General features: G+C 38.8%; 1 protein-coding gene and 1 pseudogene across 1 annotated transcript; one reads left to right on the top strand and one right to left on the bottom strand.

The window, feature by feature from the left end:
- Positions 1 to 7652: 7652 nt before the first annotated feature.
- Positions 7653 to 8403, bottom strand: LOC126779764 (histone H1B-like; annotated as a pseudogene).
- A 300-nt stretch (positions 8404 to 8703) lies between these two features.
- LOC126779744 (histone H2A-like) lies at positions 8704 to 9086 on the top strand. Its single transcript, XM_050503887.1, has one exon. It carries the CDS (start codon positions 8704 to 8706, stop codon positions 9079 to 9081), a length of 378 nt encoding a protein of 125 aa, XP_050359844.1. The 3' UTR covers positions 9082 to 9086.
- Positions 9087 to 22389: the final 13303 nt, after the last annotated feature.

Below are 22389 nucleotides of genomic sequence, written 5' to 3'. Positions count from 1 at the left end.
ACCAGAGTTACCTTTATTGTTGTAATCTTGTACAATCATTGTCTTGACTTTAACATTTTTTTAATGAGTTTGCATTTTTATTAGCTGAGGAATTTGAAAGTTCTAATGTTTCTATTATATCAGCTCGATTCTTAATAAAAGTTAAAAATATGGAAAACGTAATTTTTGAATTCTTTTCGAGATTTCCTTTGTACTCCTCCCATTCACGATACGTTTTAATGTCTAATTTATGTGTAATAATATAGATTAAAAGAATATCCCACTGATTAACAGGTTCACCTAGTGATTCTAATGCACGCAAATTTTTATTTATCTGATCTATTAAATTTTTCAATGTTACTGACGACTCCTTATGAATGACATCCATATTAAATAATGTTGATACATGATGTTGAGTTAATAAATGCTTATTATCAAATCGATCACAAAGAAGTTGCCAAGCCACAGAATAATTCGCAGCAGAAAACTGAATTGAGTTAATTACCACAGCAGCAGATCCTTCTAGCGAGGATCTTAAATAATGAAATTTATTAATATCATTCATGTCATCATTTGAATGTATTAAACTCACAAAAGTGTCATGAAACTCTAGCCAGTTTGTGTAGGATCCGTTGAATTTTGCTAATTGAAGCGTTGGTAACTTTACAAATTTATGATTGCTAGAAATTAATGTCGCGTCACTATTTGCTTGATCCTTTTTCTTATGATTTGCAAGTATTTCTTGAGCTCGTGATATAGACTTATAATAAAAGGATTCAAACTCGCTACGTTCTGACAATTGACTATCCATATTGTCAGTATTGCATTCTAATGACACCTGCACTTCATCGTATTGTTCATACATAGCCTCGAGCTTACTCAAACGCAACTGTAACTCACTAACCTCAGAGGTGCTCAAAGTTGAAGGATCCAATGAATTTAAATAGTTAGAAAAGAAAGTTAACCTTCCTTTGTAACTCGCACGTTTCCTAGAAAGCTCCTTATCCTCAGGCATTACGTAGGCTGGTGTAACAATCTGGAATTTATACAAATCAAAGTGAGAATTTATACAAATCAACAATTTATACTAGTTACAGACTGTAATAATAAGCAATACGACAATATTTTAAAGATTTAACAGTACAACAAATAAAATTTAAATAACTACAGGTTACAAGTTAGCACGTGCTCTAAGAACTTAACAAAATTACCTTAACTTCAATATTAATAAAGCTAAATAAACTGAAATCTTAATAAATTATAACCGTAAAGTGATGTTGCAATTAATCTTTATGACCTAACAAAGCGTTTATAATGCAGTTATTTTATACTCTTTGATAACTACTCTTTGATAGATCTTTACAACATAATTAATAAAATAATTTAACTAGGCTTGTTTAAGTTAAATTAAATTTATTATAAAAATATTCGTAGAATTTTATTCACGTTACAGTATTAACAAAGATATACTAACCTTAAGCAAATTATTTTACGTTAAATACTACCTTAGAGTGTTGGGAATTAATAATCATCAAGATCTTTATGAGTTTACCACTGGGTACTCTGCTATCCTGACCACAGAATCTTCTTATTATATCAGCGTCCAAGTTATCCTCTGGATGACGCAACAAAATCATGCAGTGATTCCCAGCTGCGTATATAATATTTCTTGATGTCCAACAATTTAATAAATCCTTGATAAATTTTCTTTAATTTGAACTGGTTTTTTTCACATCCAGGCTCGAAACGGACCATGTTGCGGATTTTGATAGTATTTAACGAGGAGATATTAAAAAAGGCGTAGTTTAGTTGCAATGAAAATTTTATTGTGTTACATATTTTTATGACAGGGTAGGTAAAAAATTACAATAAACAAAGTGCCTTATATCTAAATCGTTCCGTAACGTCCATATACTAAATTGCTTCACAGTTCTAATAGGCGCATGCGCCAACAACGGCGCTCTCTCGTACGGTGTGCCGTATAGACGCAGAACGTTATCGACCAATAGGAAACGAGCACAGTGCGGGGTGCCGGAGAGGAGAAAAGGTTATTCGGTTCTTATACTAAACGAAATACTCCATCCTCCCTTCACCACGACACCGCCACAAACACCCCCGCCCCCTCCCCCCTCGACCTCGACACCCTCTATCGTCCGTCGTTCCGTTCCGATCTCGATACGAATCGTTTATTTTTATTATATAGTTTACCTATTGATATAATAATAATAATAATATTAATAATTCAAATGATTAATACGTTCGATTATTACTCTTATTATTATTTTAATTAAACTAATAAGGGAGACTATATATTATATACATCTACATTATATACATCTTCTTCGATATAACGAGAACGTCTGTTGCGGATTTTGATAGTATTTAACGAGGAGATATTAAAAAAGGTGTAGTTTAGTTGCAATGAAAATTTTATTGTGTTACATATTTTTATGACAGGGTAGGTAAAAAATTACAATAAACAAAGTGCCTTATATCTAAATCATTCCGTAACGTCCATATACTAAATTGCTTCACAGTTTTAACAGACGCTTGCGCCAACAACGTCTAGTACTAAGTTAATATATATATATATATATATATATATATATATATATATATATATATATATATATATATATATATATATATTAACTATATATATATATATATATATATATATAAATCTAAGATGTGTCGGGACATCGAAATCGTTTATGAAACCTCATTTTAATTTTGCACATACGATATATTTTGTGGCCCTGAAAAGGGCCTTTTTGTAAATGATCATGATAGGACGATGTCGTTCGTACGTCCGTCGTCCGTACGTCGTATCACGATACACGTGGTGGTGGTGGAGGTTATATAGTTTCATCATAATCATCATCATCATCGAATCGATGAAAACGACGACGAAGACGGAGACGGAGACAACGACGGCGGCGGCGTCGTCGTCATCGAGATCGTCTAACGAACGATTGTCGCGCACAGCCACCGTTAGTTTATGCCTTCTTCTCGGTCTTCTTGGGCAGCAGAACGGCTTGGATGTTGGGGAGGACGCCGCCTTGTGCGATCGTCACGCCCGAGAGTAACTTGTTTAGCTCCTCGTCGTTACGGATCGCCAACTGAAGATATCTCGGTATAATCCTAGTCTTCTTGTTGTCGCGGGCAGCGTTGCCGGCCAACTCGAGAACTTCGGCGGCGAGGTATTCCATGACGGCCGCGAGGTATACCGATGCACCGGCACCGACGCGCTCCGCGTAGTTACCCTTCCTCAGTAGTCTGTGTATACGTCCGACGGGAAACTGCGGGATGGGCGAGTTTAACTCAGCCGGATGTTGGGAGCCACACAGGGCTCAAGAGAGACGGGTCCTAAGGGTGCCTCCTGTGAGGCCGGACCTCGGCTTAATCCGGAAATCGGGAGGGGAGGACTCCTGCGTTATAATGCCGTCAAACGCCTAAGCGTCGACGGGACGTAATGAAAGAGGGTCGTCGACCCCGCCGGCGGGGTCGGTGTGTGTTTATTGTGTTCCCTAACAAGTTAGCGTTGGCCGATGAGATTTTATCATCGGGGGCGACGAGGACGTCTTTAGGACGCCTATGAATCGATTTGGGATGCCACTGAGGGCTATACTTGCTAGTATTCTGTATGAGAGGGTTCGAGTGCCTGGCGGCTTTCTCGAAATATTTTATTGAGAGATCCTTGATTACCTTAGAGATGGAATCAAGTTTGAAATCTCTGTGTAAATCTATATTACGCATGTACCAAGGGCAGCCCGTGGCTATGCGTAAGAATCTATTTTGTATAGCCTGTAGGCGGGCTATATTGTGTTCGCTCGTGTGTGCGAATGCGACACTCGCGTATGTAAGTATGGGACGGATGCATGCTTTGTATAATGTCACCTTATTTCTAAGGGACATTTTACTGCGTCTACATAGCATCGGATATAGTCTACTTAGAACAAAGAAAGCTTTGTTCCTTATATTAGTTATTTGAGATTTAAAATTCAGTGCATGATCTAATATGACACCTAAGTATTTGACTTTATCAAGCCAAGGGACGGGCCTATCGTATAGGGTTATTGACCCCGGACGGGTTTCGGGGGAGTTACATTTACTGCCACCCCGTCGAAAGTATACTGCAGTGCTTTTGTCTGGATTAATTTCTATCCTCCAGGTTCGAAACCAAGCGCTTAGAGCGTTGGCCGCGGCCTGAAGGCGGAGAGTAATGAGTCTAGCTGATCTAGACGAAGTATATATAGCGGTATCGTCCGCGAATAGGGCTAGCTCTGTACTTTTACACTTCGGGATGTCCGATGTGTATAAGGAGTAGAGTGTGGGTGATAGTACGGATCCTTGAGGGACTCCGGCTCGTAAGGGGCGAGCAGAGGACAGAGTGCCTTCTACATTATACCGGAATGTACGATTCGATAGATATTCGTGTACGATACGTGCAAGACTAACGGGAATGCCTAGCATATGTAACTTATATATAAGTCCATTATGCCAGACTTTATCGAAGGCTTTCGCTACATCGAAGAAAAGGGCTCCTGTGTATCGCGGCCTCTTAGGTCGAGCTAGGCCTGCTAAGATGTGCTCCGTGACGCGGTGCACTGCATGTGTGGCCGAGTGTCCGGCTCTAAAGCCGAATTGCTCGTTAACAAGAAGGTTATTAGCTTCTATAATAGTTTTTAGTCGGGCTAATATTAATCTTTCGTAAATCTTACCCAATGAGTTAATGAGACTAATAGGACGGTAACTAGTGGATAGATTTCTAGGCTTACCGGGCTTATATATACCGATAACGGTAGCCTCTTTCCACTGATCTGGGAAGGAGCAGCCTGCCATAAGGGCGTTGAAAATTGCTACTAATAATCAAAGAATCTGGACGGGTAAGTATTTTATTACTTTGTTCGTAATACGATCGGGGCCGGGCGACTTTTTAGCATGTAGATCAGGCACTATCTTTTTGACCTCATCTATCGTGGTTGGGGTGAGTGGTTCACTATCGGGGGGATGAGAAATTAATTGTGTGACCGTCAAGTCAACTTCCGCAAGGTGCTCGGGGTCACACGGGTGTAGACTGGGGGAGCACTGGCTCTCAATATTGTCCGCTAAGCACTCGGCCTTTTCGTTATCGTCAAATGCAACTGTTCGATCGGAACGAATCAATGGTGGTAGAGTAGAAATCGTGACATTTTTTAAAGTTCTAGCTAGGGGCCAGTAAGCTAGGTGAGATGGTGACAGCTCGCTTAGCTTTTTCCCCCAGCGCTCGTCACTGTGATCTGCAATTCGGGCTCTAACCTTTCTTTGCAGATCCCAGAGTCGTTTTTTATTTACATTTGAAGGACACGAATCGTGAGCTCTATTGGCTGAGTTCCTACGAGTAATAAGGTCCCTTATATCGCTAGGGAGTTCCCAGCGGCCGTCTGGTTGCACTGGAATCTCCCTAGAGCTATTATGTATCGCGTCGCGAATAAAGTCAGTGACCTGTGAAGTGGCCGCTTTCGCTGCATCGACTGTGTCTATGACGTCGGGTATTGCTTCTAAAGCAGGTGAATCGATTGATTGAAGTTGCTCTTCGAGCTTTTTCCAATCAATGATTGTTTTAGTTTGCTGGGTTAGCGTAGGCTCGGGTCCTAGCCGTATGACTACCGGTCTGTGGTCCGAGTCTAACTCGGCTTTGGCTTCTATTGAACGTAACTGTACTGTTACGTCGTTTAAAATAGCAATATCTAATATATCGGCCCTATCGCGATCGTGGCTATTATAGAAGGGAAAACGGGTCGGTATTGTGGGAGCAATTATTTCAAAATTAAAGCTTGATAGAGCTGTTAAACTATCAAGGATGGTACCGTTGCGGTTGGTCCGAATGGAGTTCAGTTTGTAGATATATTGTTTACTAGCTGGTGCCCGCGACTTCGTCTACGCAGGATTAGTATTTGGAGTAGCTTATATTAGCGTGGCGTAGAAAAGAACTAACATTATGACATAAATATTTTTTGAGTCGCATTTGAAAAATATAACTGCTTGACAATATTTTAACATAAGAAAATTGGCAATATAATAAATATACGGTAATTAGGCACTGCAGAACCCTGATCATAGGCCTATAGTTATCTAGCTACTGCAGTATGCTCTTATAAACTATATTTAACGATTTTTTTCCTTCAGCATAAACATGCAGATTTTTTGCTTTGGAAAAACGTGAGCAAGCTACATAGAGCTGACCGTGAGAAAAACATGGCGTGCCTAAATGTATGCCTGCTACCTTTAAGGTTTGCTCCTGCGATTTGTTGATCTTCATTGAAAATGCGACTTTTAACGGGAACTGCAGGCGTTTAAAATTGAATGGCAAGTTATTGGGTATGATTGGGATGCGCGGTATAAGAACATTGTCTCCCTTGGCTTCTCCAGTTAAAATTGTGGCCTTCACAATGTGCCTTCCTAGTTCGGTAACTCGCATTGATATACATCACGTTATTTACAATATTATAAATCAACCAAAAAAGGACCAATTACTAACCTACCTACAACCTCTGTAATTTACAAAAAAAAAGAAGGAATTCGGTATAATGAACAGGTAAGTAACCTATATCTATTAATTTAAATAAAAATGAAGTATCTTATTTAAGTGTAACTCCTAACCAAAAAAAAAACTGCCAATACCTAATCTTGGGCCTATATTACTTGAAGTACAATCCGTTTTTAAAAAATCGCTATAACCATGAAAATTCGCAAAACGGAGACAACAGTCAACGATGTCTGCCCTCACGCTTCTGCCCGCGTTCGGGTCGCGCACTCAGCGATGAGCGCCTTCTTCCCCCACACAAGTGCGTCGCACCGCCCGCCACCGCCGCCGGAGGCGAACCGCGCCGTACCGCTCGCTACACCGCACCCGTAGTATCGCGCATTTAAACTAAATGATGTCTATCATACATTACATAATTATGTGTAACTAACGTTTATGGCAGCGCACGCCAGAATAGCTCGCAGAAAGGTAGGTTTTTTCCTAGTTACTTGACATTTAATGTCATATTTTGGACAGCTCACACAATATCTTTATAAATTGTAGCCTATGTGTTATTCTGATGTATAAGCTATATTATTGGAAAGTTTAATTGAAATCCATTCAGTAGTTTTTGCGTGAAAGAGTAACAAACATCCATCCACACATACAAACTTTCACGTTTATAATAGCAGTAGGATTGTTCACGGCGGGCGAGGCGATCCTTCGAACAAAGGGTTGGCGATCATAAAGTTTTGGCGCACACAAAGGGCGCTTGGGTAGCCGCACCTGTTGTACGGGTCAGCTTTACTGAGAAATCTTGAGACGGAATCTTGATAAATATTAATATGTTTAGTTATTTAATATATATTTTTTTTTTTTTCAAAAAAAAGACCTTTCGTACGTAGTACGATGGTGATTTATAAATATATATGTATATAAAGAGGGATAGGAGGGTATATCGTATCGTGTCGTGTCGTTCGAAACTTTTTTTTTTCTTCTTTCTTTCTTTCTTTCGATTCTTAAGAAACTTGTGTTAGCCCTGAAAAGGGCTTTTTATCGTGCGATTTACGAGCCGCACATGCTTGCATCGTCATCATCACAGTCATCGTCGTCGTCGTCGTGGGACGGGACAAATGTATGTTGTCGATGATGTTGTTGTTGTTGTTGTTGTTGATAACACTTTTGAACGATGTCGTCGTCATTATCACCGCGGCGGCTGCTGGCGGGGACTTACTTTTTAGCGGCGGCCGCTTTCTTAGCCGCCGGTTTCGACTTCGGTGCAGCGGCGGCTGCCTTCTTCGGTTTCGGTGCTTTAGGTTTCTTGGTCGGCGGCTTCGCACTCTTCTTCGCCTTCGACGCGGCACCCTTCGCCTTCGAAAGTGCGGTGAAATCGAAGGAGCGGCGGCCGCGGCGGCCTTCTTGGCGGCGGCGGCGGCCGGTTTCTTTTTAGCCGCTGCCGCTTTTTTATCCTTAATCGTAGCCTTCGCCTTAGATTTGGACGGCGAAGACGCCGCCGCGCCGGACGAAGCTCCGCCGGCGGCCGCTTTCATGCCCGCGGCGCCGCTGCCCTTGCCGCCACCGACCGGAGCGGACGTGGCCTTCTTCGATTTACCCGAAGCCGCCGAGGACGCGGCCCTGCCGCCGCCTCCGCCGCCCCCGCCGGACCCGCTTCCCGCTCCGGAGCCCGCGGGTTTCTTCGAAGCCGACGATTTCGATTCCAGCTTGAACGAACCCGATGCGCCCTTGCCCTTGGTCTGTATGAGCTCGCCCGATTCTACGGCGCTCTTCAGATACTTTCTGATGAAGGGAGCCAATTTTTCCGAATCGACTTTGTATTGAGCCGCGATGTATTTCTTGATCGCCTGAAGCGAAGAACCGCTACGTTCCTTCAACTGTTTGATGGCGCTGTTCACCATTTCCGTTTGTAAATATTACAAATAAACATTATTATAAATTATAATTATACGAGCAGTTTAGAGTAAATTCGCGAACGAAAAAAATAAATAAATAAATAAATCGAACGCTCCGCGATCATCGCTCAGTCAAAAGTCACCTCGATACGTCCGTGCCGATAGACGCGACGCCGTTCCGAGTATATAAAGGCGTTCGACAAATACGATACGAAGTCATTATTCACCGCACAGGCGAGCCGTACGCACGCGTATCGCACCGCGTTTCGTTCGTTATACATTTTAATAAAAACTATCTTTGTCGACATGTCCGGTCGCGGTAAAGGAGGCAAAGTCAAGGGGAAGGCAAAGTCACGTCAGTCCAACCGTGCCGGTCTTCAGTTTCCCGTCGGACGTATACACAGACTACTGAGGAAGGGTAACTACGCGGAGCGCGTCGGTGCCGGTGCACCGGTATACCTCGCGGCCGTCATGGAATACCTCGCCGCCGAAGTTCTCGAGTTGGCCGGCAACGCTGCCCGCGACAACAAGAAGACTAGGATTATACCGAGACATCTTCAGTTGGCGATCCGTAACGACGAGGAGCTGAACAAGTTACTCTCGGGCGTGACGATCGCACAAGGCGGCGTCCTCCCCAACATCCAAGCCGTTCTGCTGCCCAAGAAGATCGAGAAGAAGGCATAAACTGACGGCGGCTGTGCGCGACAATCGTTCGTTAGACGATCTCGATGATGACGACGACGCCGCCGTCGTCGTCTCCGTCTTCGTCGTCGTTTTCATCGATTCGATGATGATTATGATGAAACTATATAATCATATACCACCACCACCACCACCACCACCACGTGTATCGTGCGTGATACGACGTACGGACGACGGACGTATGAACGACATCGTCCAATCATGATCATTTACAAAAAGGCCCTTTTCAGGGCCACAAAATATATCGTATGTGCAAAATTAAAATGAGGTTTCATAAACGATTTCGACGTCCCGACATATCTTAGATTTATATGTAATAATCGAACGTATTAATCAATTGAATTATTAATATTATTATTATATCAATTGGTAAACTATAATAAAAAAAAAACGATTCGTATCGAGATCGGAACGACGGACGATAGAGGGTGTCGAGGTCGAGGGGGCAGGGGGGGGCTGTGTTCGTGGCGGTGTCGTGGTGAAGGGAGGATGGAGTATTTCTTTTAGTATAAGAACCGAATAACCTTTCCCCTCTCCGGCACCCCGCACTGTGCTCGTTACCTATTGGTCGATAACGTTCTGCGTCTATACGGCACACCGTACGAGAGAGCGCGATGTGCTTAAAATAAAAATCGACCTCCATCCCGCACGGATATCTCTACCGACGAAGCCCGACTCAAGATTTCCAAGAAAAGCTGACCCGCATAACAGGTGCGGCTACCCGAGCGCCTTTTGTGTGCGCCAAAACTTTATGATCGTCAATCCTTTGTTCGAAGGATCGCCTCGCCGCCGTCTGTCTTAGAATTTGGACAAAGGATTTCTCCAGAAGCAGGACAAAAGAATTCTCAACAAAAGATAACAAAAGTTTGTAATCGCCAACCCTTTGTTCGAAGGATCGCCTCGCCCGCCGTGAACAATAAACAATATATCTACAAACTGAACTCCATTCGGACCAACCGCAACGGTACCATCCTTGATAGTTTAACAGCTCTATCGAGCTTTAATTTTGAAATAATTGCTCCCACAATACCGACCCGTTTTCCCTTCTATAATAGCCACGATCGCGATAGGGCCGATATATTAGATATTGCTATTTTAAACGACGTAACACTACAGTTACGTTCAATAGAAGCCAAAGCCGAGTTAGACTCGGACCACAGACCGGTAGTCATACGGCTAGGACCCGAGCCTACGCTAACCCAGCAAACTAAAACAATCATTGATTGGAAAAAGCTCGAAGAGCAACTTCAATCAATCGATTCACCTGCTTTAGAAGCAATACCCGACGTCATAGACACAGTCGATGCAGCGAAAGCGGCCACTTCACAGGTCACTGACTTTATTCGCGACGCGATACATAATAGCTCTAGGGAGATTCCAGTGCAACCAGACGGCCGCTGGGAACTCCCTAGCGATATAAGGGACCTTATTACTCGTAGGAACTCAGCCAATAGAGCTCACGATTCGTGTCCTTCAAATGTAAATAAAAAACGACTCTGGGATCTGCAAAGAAAGGTTAGAGCCCGAATTGCAGATCACAGTGACGAGCGCTGGAGGAAAAAGCTAAGCGAGCTGTCACCGTCTCACCTAGCTTACTGGCCCCTAGCTAGAACTTTAAAAAATGTCACGATTTCTACTCTACCACCATTGATTCGTTCCGATCGAACAGTTGCATTTGACGATAACTAAAAGGCCGAGTGCTTAGCGGACAATATTGAGAGCCAGTGCTCCCCCAGTCTACACCCGTGTGACCCCGAGCACCTTGCGGAAGTTGACTCGACGGTCACACAATTAATTTCTCATCCCCCCGATAGCGAACCACTCACCCCAACCACGATAGATGAGGTCAAAAAGATAGTGCCTGATCTACATGCTAAAAAGTCGCCCGGCCCCGATCGTATTACGAACAAAGTAATAAAATACTTACCCGCCCAGATTCTTTGATTATTAGTAGCAATTTTCAACGCCCTTATGGCAGGCTGCTCCTTCCCAGATCAGTGGAAAGAGGCTACCGTTATCGGTATATATAAGCCCGGTAAGCCTAGAAATCTATCCACTAGTTACCGTCCTATTAGTCTCATTAACTCATTGGGTAAGATTTACGAAAGATTAATATTAGCCCGACTAAAAACTATTATAGAAGCTAATAACCTTCTTGTTAACGAGCAATTCGGCTTTAGAGCCGGACACTCGGCCACACATGCAGTGCACCGCGTCACGGAGCACATCTTAGCAGGCCTAGCTCGACCTAAGAGGCCGCGATACACAGGAGCCCTTTTCTTCGATGTAGCGAAAGCCTTCGATAAAGTCTGGCATAATGGACTTATATATAAGTTACATATGCTAGGCATTCCCGTTAGTCTTGCACGTATCGTACACGACTATCTATCGAATCGTACATTCCGGTATAACGTAGAAGGCACTCTGTCCTCTGCTCGCCCCTTACGAGCCGGAGTCCCTCAAGGATCCGTACTATCACCCACACTCTACTCCTTATACACATCGGACATCCCGAAGTATAAAAGTACAGAGCTAGCCCTATTCGCGGACGATACCGCTATATATACTTCGTCTAGATCAGCTAGACTCATTACTCTCCACCTTCAGGCCGCGGCCAACGCTCTAAGCGCTTGGTTTCGAACCTGGAGGGTAGAAATTAATCCAGACAAAAGCACTGCAGTATACTTTCGACGGGGTGGCAGTAAATGTAACTCCCCCGAAACCCGTCCGGGGTCAATAACCCTATACGATAGGCCCGTCCCTTGGCTTGATAAAGTCAAATACTTAGGTGTCATACTAGATCATGCACTGAATTTTAAATCTCAAATCACAAATATAAGGAACACAGCTTTCTTTATTCTAAGTAGACTATATCCGATGCTATGTAGGCGCAGTAAAATGTCCCTTAGAAATAAGGTAACATTATACAAAGCATGCATCCGTCCCATCCTTACATACGCGAGTGTCGCATTCGCACACACGAGCGAACACAATATAGCCCGCCTACAGGCTATACAAAATAGATTCTTACGCATAGCCACGGGCTGCCCTTGGTACATGCGTAATATAGATTTACACAGAGATTTCAAACTTGATTCCATCTCTAAGGTAATCAAGGATCTCTCAATAAAATATTTCGAGAAAGCCGCCAGGCACTCGAACCCTCTCATACAGAATACTAGCAAGTATAGCCCTCAGTGGCATCCCAAATCGATTCATAGGCGTCCTAAAGACGTCCTCGTCGCCCCCGATGATAAAATCTCATCGGCCAACGCTAACTTGTTAGGGAACACAATAAACACACACCGACCCCGCCGGCGGGGTCGACGACTCTCTTTCATTACGTCCCGTCGACGCTTAGGCGTTTGACGACATTATAACGCAGGAGTCCTCCCCTCCCGATTTCAACGGAGTCCTAAGCCGAGGTCCGGCCTCACAGGAGGCACCCTTAGGACGTCCGCCTCTCTTGCGCCCTGTGTGGCTCCCAACATCCGGCTGAGTTCAACTCGCCCACCCAGCCCGGTGACGCTGTAGAGGCCAGTAAGGCCAACACATACAATATTACACAATTCGAAAAAAAAAAAACATTGTTATGAAACTGTGGCGTACCGCCAATTATAAACAAAAATTCATTTATTAATTATAAAATAAAAATCATTTCAATAAACAAAGTTCAAAAATATTTATAGTAGATAAGTACGTAAGCGAGCTTACGACCGCGCGCCTTGCTCATTCGCCACCGCTGCCCTCCTACCCGACAGCTAGCGATCGGCGGCACGAGGCGCGGGGGGGAGTCAGTCTGATCTCGACATTACTACTTTGTTTTTTTATTTTACGCTCTCACCCGCCTACGCCTCACTTACTCTTATTACTTGTTATCTGTTTATGTGGACTTTCATTGTGCTGTGCTGTACTGTAAGTGCGAACAATAAACTGTTGACTGTTCGTTGTCTTTTTTGTTGTTTACGTACCAAGTACTACAACCACGCACCGACAACTAACATAAAAATTAATAAAAATAAAGCCCAGACAATCTAGCATTTTTATAGTTTCTTGAATATTCAAGACACATTCATTGTACGTATTTCCTAGACAAAGAATATCATGTAAGTATATAATAAGACTGGAAGCCACGATACCTTAGTTGACCTATTACTTCTTTCATTATTTTGGTGAAAGTTCGAGGTGCAGAAGACAAACCATATGGCACGGCGGTAAACTCATAAGTCCGGCTCTGTAAATTAGTATCTTCAAATTGAAACCTTAAAAATTTTCGGTTCTTTGAAGCTACTGGGACAAGTAAATAAGATTCCTTTAGATCTATGGAGGCCATATAGGCCTTCTTTGTTATTAATTTACTTGCAATCCAATGGTCTTCCATTTTAAAATGGTACCCAGTCACAAATTTATTTAGTTGTTTAAGATTAAGGATAAATCTAAAACTTCCATTAGATCTTTTGGCAAGAAAGATCTTTGAGATAAACTGATCAGGTTGTGATTTACATTCTACTATTGTTCCAAGTTCTAACAAATTTTTAATAGCTATTATCATATTCTGCTTTTCTTTATCAGAAAAAGTATTTTGAGGAATTGTATAATGAACAACTTTCGATGAAAACGGTATACAATAGCCGTTACGAATCCAATCAAGTACTTTACAATTATTTGTAACTTGTGAGCAGCAATTATAGTAATAGCACAATCTACCAGCATGTACCTGTGTCAACGCCTCGTTGGGGCACGTCTGTTGCTCGTTGTTGAAATCGCAGAGCGCGTGTTCTGTGACGGCGCAGGCGTTGGTTGTGGATTGCGACGATACTGGCTCCGGAACTGTGTAGTCCACCCCCCCCCCCCCGGTCACAGATTGCACGCGAGGGGGGCTTGACCAGTTTCCCTGGTAGCGAATCCCTGCTGACTGAATAGAAGCTTTGGAAGTCGACGGCTTCGTGGTTGGGGCTTTTCTAATCTAAAGCCCCTGTCTTTCGATCGCCTTGGAAGCTTTTATTTTGTCTGGCAAGGAAATATATGTCGAGTCCCCGAGTAATAAGTTTTGTTCTTACTTGTGTTTGAACATAATGGAGATCAGTCAGGATTCTGCATGCGTCTGATAACATTTTTATTGCTTGTTTTTATTGCTTTTATTGCTTTTCACCCTCAGTTAAAAGTAATGTCATCGCCCGGTTAATCGCGGCAATACCCAGACCCAGTTGGTCTTGTTCTATTTGAATGTCGATGTCGGTGCACGAGATGCGAGTTCACGTAATGACGGCATGACATTATCTTGGGTTTAGTTTTCTATTCCAAAAGCAAAAGAAAAATAATTATTAAATGTGTTTTTTAAGGGTAGTTAAGAAAAAATATATATCACGTAATTTTAAAACTAATTAACACTTTTGTTAACTTCTAATTTACACCTTCGTGTTGACTCGCAGTCGACCCCCAGGAAAGCTTACTGACGCTAGTTTATTATAATATTTTATTGTCACTTCACTTATACGAAAGTAGTAATTAAATAAACTTACCAGTTTGTTTCGGAATCCGAAGAAGAATATGCTATCACACGATGATATTTTTTACGCGTTTGCTTAGCTTTTAACTTTTTAATTTTTGTATTATACCCTAGTAATTATTTTTTTCTTCAGCACTTCGTTTACACATTTTACTGTTCAAATAATAACTTTAAGATATATTTATTAAATTGAAATAAGTATTCAGCTTGTAGCCGTATTTTCGTTGCCTCGCACGATAAAAGAATTACAAGCTCAAGAGTACCATGCTATGTTGATGGAAAAAGAATGTACGTACGAAATATAATGTAAGGTAGGTGCGGGTATTAAGGCCTACCTATATTTGTAATAAATCAAAAACTGTTTATCAAAATGAACTAATTTTAATGTTTAATAAAGTTGTAGATCAACTACTACAAATAAACAAATAAAAAAGGCAAATCTGCCGTCAACAAAAACAAAATTAAACATTTTTTAAAACCTTATTAGTGGGCCTTATTATACTATGGTAGGGTAATAACACTGCCTCATATTTTATTTTATTTTTTATTTTTTTTTATTTATTTTATTTAAGGACCACTAGTAGCTACTACATGTTTTAATGACAAATGTAAAACAATTTAGTGAAAATAGCTAACATGTGAAGCTTTTTAAAGTAGCCACAACAATTACAATATTTGTTTTAAAAATACATTAACACATAATTATAGCAACATGAGTAGAAAGATTAAAAAAAAAAAAAAGTCCAAATTGGTACAAATTAAAGATCATAAAAAAATAAACATGCACTTAATAAAATTAAAATTAATAACACAAATAGTTTGAAATTGATATAGGTATAAATTAAAATTAAATAATTCATTAAATTCATGCAAAGTTTACGTTACAAAAAAATTACTAAAAATATACTAATTAATACAAAATAAAATTAAGATAACATTATTTATTATTTATTTATTATTTATTTGCATCTCTCAACAATTCTAGCGCCCGTTTATGATAAATCATGGCAGAGTCATTAAAAATATCTAGATCTTGACAAAAACCATTGTACAACCGTGATGATCTAGGCATTGGTGCATTACATCCTAATTTCGTTTTTGATATTCTGACATCAAAAGTGCCCAGAAAACTACGAACATTGCGCCTTGGAATACGATAGTATATCTTTTCAAGTAAGTAAGTACAGTCGATCTCGTTACGAATTATCTTAAATAGGAAAGAGAGATCTAGTAATTGTCTGCGTACAGAGAGACTATCCATATTAAAGTCTTTCAAGAGATTGCTGTAATTTTTATTAGATTTATTGTATGAGGTTTTTTTGTTTCTGGATAGATGATATACAAATCGCTTCTGTATTCTCTCTATACGCAGACGATGTACATTGTAACAAGGATTCCACACAACACTACCGTACTCCAGTACACTACGCACGTAAGCGTTATAGATTATTTTTTTCGTGTTATTCGTGAAGTGTTTACCATTTCTAATTAAAAATCCTAACGTTTTGGAACTTTTCGTAATTATTTTATTGAAGTGCGGGACAAAAGTAAGCTTGTCATCAAAAATGACACCCAAATCACTTATTTCAAAAACTTCCTCCAACTTGATGTTATCAATGCTATATATTGTTTTGATTATATTGAGCTTTCGCGTAAATTTTATATGCTTGCATTTACTGACGTTTAATTCCATTTTATTATTTTTACACCAATTATATATAGCATTAATATCCACCTGTAAGAGCTCTGAGTCAGCTAAGTTGTTTATTACTTTTGTTAATTTTAAATCGTCCGCAAATAAAAATACTCTACTATAATGTACCGTATCGCAAATATCATTAATGAAGATATTAAAGAGCCAAGGTCCTAAGTGTGACCCTTGAGGAACCCCGGAGCAGGCTTTATATAGACTCGAGCTAAAACCTTTTAAGACAACAAATTGTTGTCTATTGTATAAATATGATTTGAACCACTCAAGCATATTACCATTGAATCCGTACTTGCTTAGTTTTAAGAGTAAAATATCGTGCGAAACTTTGTCGAAAGCCTTGGTTAAATCGGTATAAATTGCGTCAACTTGCTTGTGGTTATCAATAGCTGGCACAATGAATTCACTGTACGAAACAAGATTTGATGTTGTAGATCGACCCTTTATAAAGCCATGCTGGTTATTATTATTCATTTGCTTTACATGACACTCTAGATATGGGTAAACTATTGCTTCAAATACTTTGGCAAAAGTGGAAAGTATGGAAATCGGTCTATAATTCTCAATGCACTCACTACCCTTGGACTTATATACTGGTACGATCCTAGCTATTTTCCACTTATCGGGAAAAACACCTGAGCGAAGTGATTCGTTGTATAATAAATATAAAGGGAAACTTAGTACCCATGCACATTTAGAAATAAATATAGGAGGGATATTAGCATAACCTGTCCCTTTAGTTGTATCAAGTCTTTTTAAGTATTGATAAATCTGTCTTCGCGATATTACAAAATTAGTGAACGCTCCAAAGTCATGTTTACATTGATTACTATAAGATGGTAATGTATATGAACTTTGAGATTGTGTGTAAACAGAAGCAAAATACAAGGCAAATTCGTTACAAATTTCTGATCCCGATTTCATTACTTTTTGTTTGTAAGTCATTATGCCTGGGAGTGCGGTACTATTATCTTGTTTGCCCTTAAGGTATGACCAAAAATATTTAGGATTTCTACTAATATTTTCTTCAACAATTTTAATGTAATTATTGTAGCAAATTTTCGATAAATCTGCACAACGTTTGCTCAAAAGACGTAATGAAATTTCATCAAGTGGGTTTTTATATATTTTGTATTTATTTAAAAAAACTTGTTTCTCTTTATATAAATTTATCATTTCCTTAGTGAACCATGGAGGATATTGTTTACCTTTTTGTTTCTTTTTTGGTACATATTTTTTCAAAATTTGTTCAAAATTTTATAAAATTTATCGATCATTAGGTTTATTGACTTACAATTACAAAATTCGCTTAACCAATTGATATTATTTAATTCTGAAATTATACTTACGTAGTCAGCTTTAAAATAGTTCTTCTTATCACCAATAACATTACTTTTTAAAGAAGTTCTTGATGAATAAGAAACTAATATATCTAAGGGAGGATGGTGGTGATCTGGAGGCACTATTGGCAAAATAGACTTACTAATTTTTATGTTATTATGATTACTGAATATTAAGTCTAATATTTTATTATTGTTATTACTAATGTTATTATGTTGAACTAAATTATTGAGAGATGCAAAATCAACTAGCAAATTTCCTAAGGAACTATTAGAAATAACATTATCATCAGTAGCGAACCAATTGATATTACTTAAATTAAAATCACCCACGAGCATAACATTTTGTCTATTCTCTGCAATTCTACTATTAAAATTATTGATAAAATTAGATAGCATATTACGGCTGACGGGAGGAGGCAAATAAACTGCACATAATGCAATTGAGTTACACTCATCGTGACAATTTTCTCGTTCAATATTTATCCAAAGATCTTCACACTGACTTTCACAAAAACTGAGTCGCATTGATTTCAGTTTATTTGAGACCGCCACTAAAACTCCACCACCATCTTTTTTACAATGTAAAGGTAAACTATCACGATCTCTTCTGTATACTGTATAACGGTTGTCGAATACTTCATGGTTCTCTATTTTATTATTAAGCCACGTTTCTGTTAATATAATAACATCATAATTTGTACACGATAAATTGCAGATGAAGTCATGAGTTTTAGTACGGAGACCTCGGACGTTCTGGTAGTATATATTAAGACCGTTGAATTTTATAACATGAAACACTAAAATGATCTATGAGTTTAGAGAGCAAAGCAATTTACTGGATATTATTCAGAACAGTATGATTTTTTACATAAATACATTCTGAATGTTCTGTCTTTCTCATAAATACCTTGCCCTGTCTAACCCACACAAATCTGTATTTTTTTTCTTTAGATTTTATTCGAGCTGCTGCATGTAAAGACTTAATAGCCGGTGTCAAGTGTTCCATAACATATATTGGCTGCTTATCTGCTGCAATACCTATGTGACTTGTGTTAAGTTTATCGTCAGGATGCGATTTATTGTAATTGATGACACATGCTAGCATCGCGTCTCTATGATAGCTCGGCTAATTTGCACGATTTAAATATAATTTATTTCACCCGCGCAGTTACCGTTCCTGTGAATACAGGGATAAAATATAGATTTGTAATTAATCAAAAACTGTTTATCGAATTCCACTAGTTTTAATGTTTATTAGCAAATATTTTTATTTTCTTTTTTAACTTTATTTTCGATGCATTTTTTGTTTTTTCTATAATTGTAAATTGCTTTTTTTATAATAAGACAAAATGGCGTAAAGCGATGCGTCGCGTATCGAACGTAACGTGTCTGAGGCATTGTACTATTTTGTACCTAATTAATGTTCTCATTATCACAAGCTGTAGGTAAATAGGAATAATAGTAATTCCTTATAAAATAGAAATTGATTGTTTTAAATAAAAAAATATGTTGACACGTGAAGTCATTTTTATAATTTTTTTTTAAGAAACTTGTAATGAAATAAAGGTCGTACGCGTTGGGCGAGTAGCTAGCGTGCATTTAAATAGGCAGATATATTTTAGTAATAGTTGTTATTATTTATAATTCTATCAGATTTCCTTTACCTTACATTCTGAAACAATTTCGTGCTATCGACAAAGAAAATATTTCTTTGTTAAACAAAAACAGTTCTCTTATATTACGATCCTGCATCGCGCTTTTAACTTTTTCTGCGACACTTGCTATATATACAATTTAACGACCCATTTTAGTGGGGTCATCCTCCTCGCGGTGAGCCAGTAGTCAACCTGGTCCGAGTTGACAAATCAATCAGATGAAACTCTAATCGAGTTTACATCACTCAGTGACCTGTGACGATGCGTCACACACCGATCGTGTTCCCAACACACGTCTCTCTATTACCGCGAGGTCGGCACTAGGCTTACGGGCCAGTTCGATCCCATTTTGTCACGTTTGTGTACTCTTAAGAATTTTAATATCAAAGTATTTTTCATGATGTATGTTATTGTTATTTGATTTTTAAACGAACATGGCAATCCGCCCGATTGATGGTCGGATTAAGCTCCTCCCTCTCCGGACGGGCTGCTTTCGTGGGCGGAACCACTGTATTGTTTTATATCCAATTTTGTTACTCGGCCCTGTCTTATCGTTAGAAATAATTATATAGAGCCGCGCGGTACGCGAACACGCGACAGGGCTACCTACAGTATTTTAATTTCATATACCTACTACGTTTCTTTCTAGTTTTGCGGTTGTAAATGATATATTTTTTATTTAAAAAAATAAGGTTCGTTGTGAATAAAATAGAAAGTATTCAATAAAAACATATGTTGTGTTTTGTTGATTAGTAGATTTAATAAAAATTTAAATATTCACATATCGCGCGCTTCCTGCTTATAAAATACTGTTCGTTCGTCGCTGCAGCGCATTCGCGTCAGAAGTGTCTGGAGTTGCTCTCCGATCAATCGATTAAAATTAACAATAGCACAAGTAAAATTGCAAACTCCTTACGCATAAAATAAGGATAAAAATAGCTCAACGGCTAATCCTGACCTTTTAATGATATTATAAGTATTTAATTTGAAGAAATAAACTATAGTGTACCTATATAAATAACAATTGATAGCTTATTTCATATACATTCATAGTAAGTAGTTATTAATGTTTTATGATCTGACATATGAACTCTTAAAATTTATATTAATTTATTTATATTATTACTTAATATTGCTCCTGCATTTGAATTCATTTTGTTTTTAATCTATTGATAGATAATGTAGGTGAGAATTTCGACGAAATTATTATTGAGGCAATTGAGGCACAAAACTCGAATGGAGTCAGGATCACCGAGTATTTCAAATGCAGGAAGATCGGGACAAGACTTTGAAAACGTTGATGCAAAAAGTGTTTTGGAATCAACACAGAATCCTTAATCTTTCATGTCACTCCTTAGAAGAGACTGATCAGATTATATATAAGGAGACTTTGGTTTAGTTATTGAAGATAATAAAACGTTGATTTAAATGTACTAAAAATTTATTAGCGTAATAAAGTGATTGATCGCCATATATATTATAAACCAAAAACCAAAGTGCTTCCAAAAGTCAAAAATAATTATTAGGTTTTTCTTATTTTTCCATGAAATTGTATAATTTCTTTAGTTTTTAGTTTTATAGTGATAATTACATGTTGAATACATACTTACATATATAATTAAAATGTGTATGTATTAGATAGTCGTTTCTATTTTATGCCAAGGCAACCGTCCCCGTTGTCATGAGTAGAATCACCCATATCAATTTCCTCGATGATGGTAGTTGAGTCCTCGAACGACGACGGTTTCCAGCCCAACAGGAAGTCCAAATAATCTGCTAAACGTAAGGCAGTCACCCGAAAGGCGCAACCCCCCTCCAGCTAAGAGTACACAACAAGAGAGAGAACAATTCTCTTTCCCTTCTGCGATCCGCAATCCCCGCTTCGGCTTTTAGTTTGTTATAAATTTGAAACTATAGTCTATATTATTTGACCTATTTTTTGGTTTTCTTACTACACCTTTATTGCTCTATATTGTAACGTAATGTGTTAATTTTAATGATTGTGTATTTATCAGCGGTGCAAACTTAGCTGGTTTATGTATTATTTTATATCATTATGTTATAAGGCATCACATTACACAACTACGTCATTTACACACTTAAAGTATTGTATTTCTATTTCGAAGAATTCTTAATTTTATGTAGATTGCAATGATATTTACGACTTTTACAATATTCATGAATTTTAAATTCTTATATTTTTTTATAATCATTTAATAAAAGTCCATTGCTCTACAGCAGTAACGATCACGTTAATTTTTAAAATTTAAGCTACACTTGAACTACTGTTATTCTGATATAGGTACTTACTAAAAAAACAAAAACTATAGTGTATTAATGATAATAATATTTACAGATAAATATCCATAGTGTTAGTTACAAGCTTAGGTTCTAAAACAACGAGTTGATACATGAAGTTCCCCCCAATGCTTAAAGAATGGATTATGCATTTTCAGCATCAATGTATTCAGGATACCGTGTGAAACTCCGCGCAACCTAGCCGTTATAGACACTGCTCTCTTTCTAATAATGGCATAGAAGTCATCCACACGAGCTTCAGCAAACATCAGTGATGCACTACAAAAACGCGGCAATCCCAACAGTATCTTGAATGCATCGTTATACTGTACGCGCAGAGCATTGGAGGCCCCCTGCGTATACTTTAGCCACAAGCTGCACGTGTATAGGTTTTGATAGTACGCTTTAAAAAGAGTATTTTTTACGTCATTCGTGCAACGTGCAAACCTGCGAGCTCTCATACCGCACCGTACCGCCAAGGCCCTGCGCTCCTCGGTGACTATTGGACCCAGGTATTGTAATGCTTAGCAACGCTAAATAAAATTTCTAATAATTAAGAAAGTTTTTTTGAAAATTGTTATTGTTATAATAACAGATAAATTAAATAAATAATTTTTCCATATTCAAATTTATAACTTAAAATATGTTAAAAATTATAATTATCAAATATTGTAATGAACACTGGAGCCAATTTTGTATTTTTTTAAAATCATTTTGTAATTTTGTGGGCAGGTGGGTGGTGAGTCTAAAACTCCAGTGATCATTATTGCTGTAAAG

Source organism: Nymphalis io, chromosome 29 (assembly GCF_905147045.1).
Source record: "Nymphalis io chromosome 29, ilAglIoxx1.1, whole genome shotgun sequence".
NCBI lineage: Eukaryota > Metazoa > Arthropoda > Insecta > Lepidoptera > Nymphalidae > Nymphalis > Nymphalis io.
This window is presented reverse-complemented; position numbering and strand designations above follow the sequence as displayed.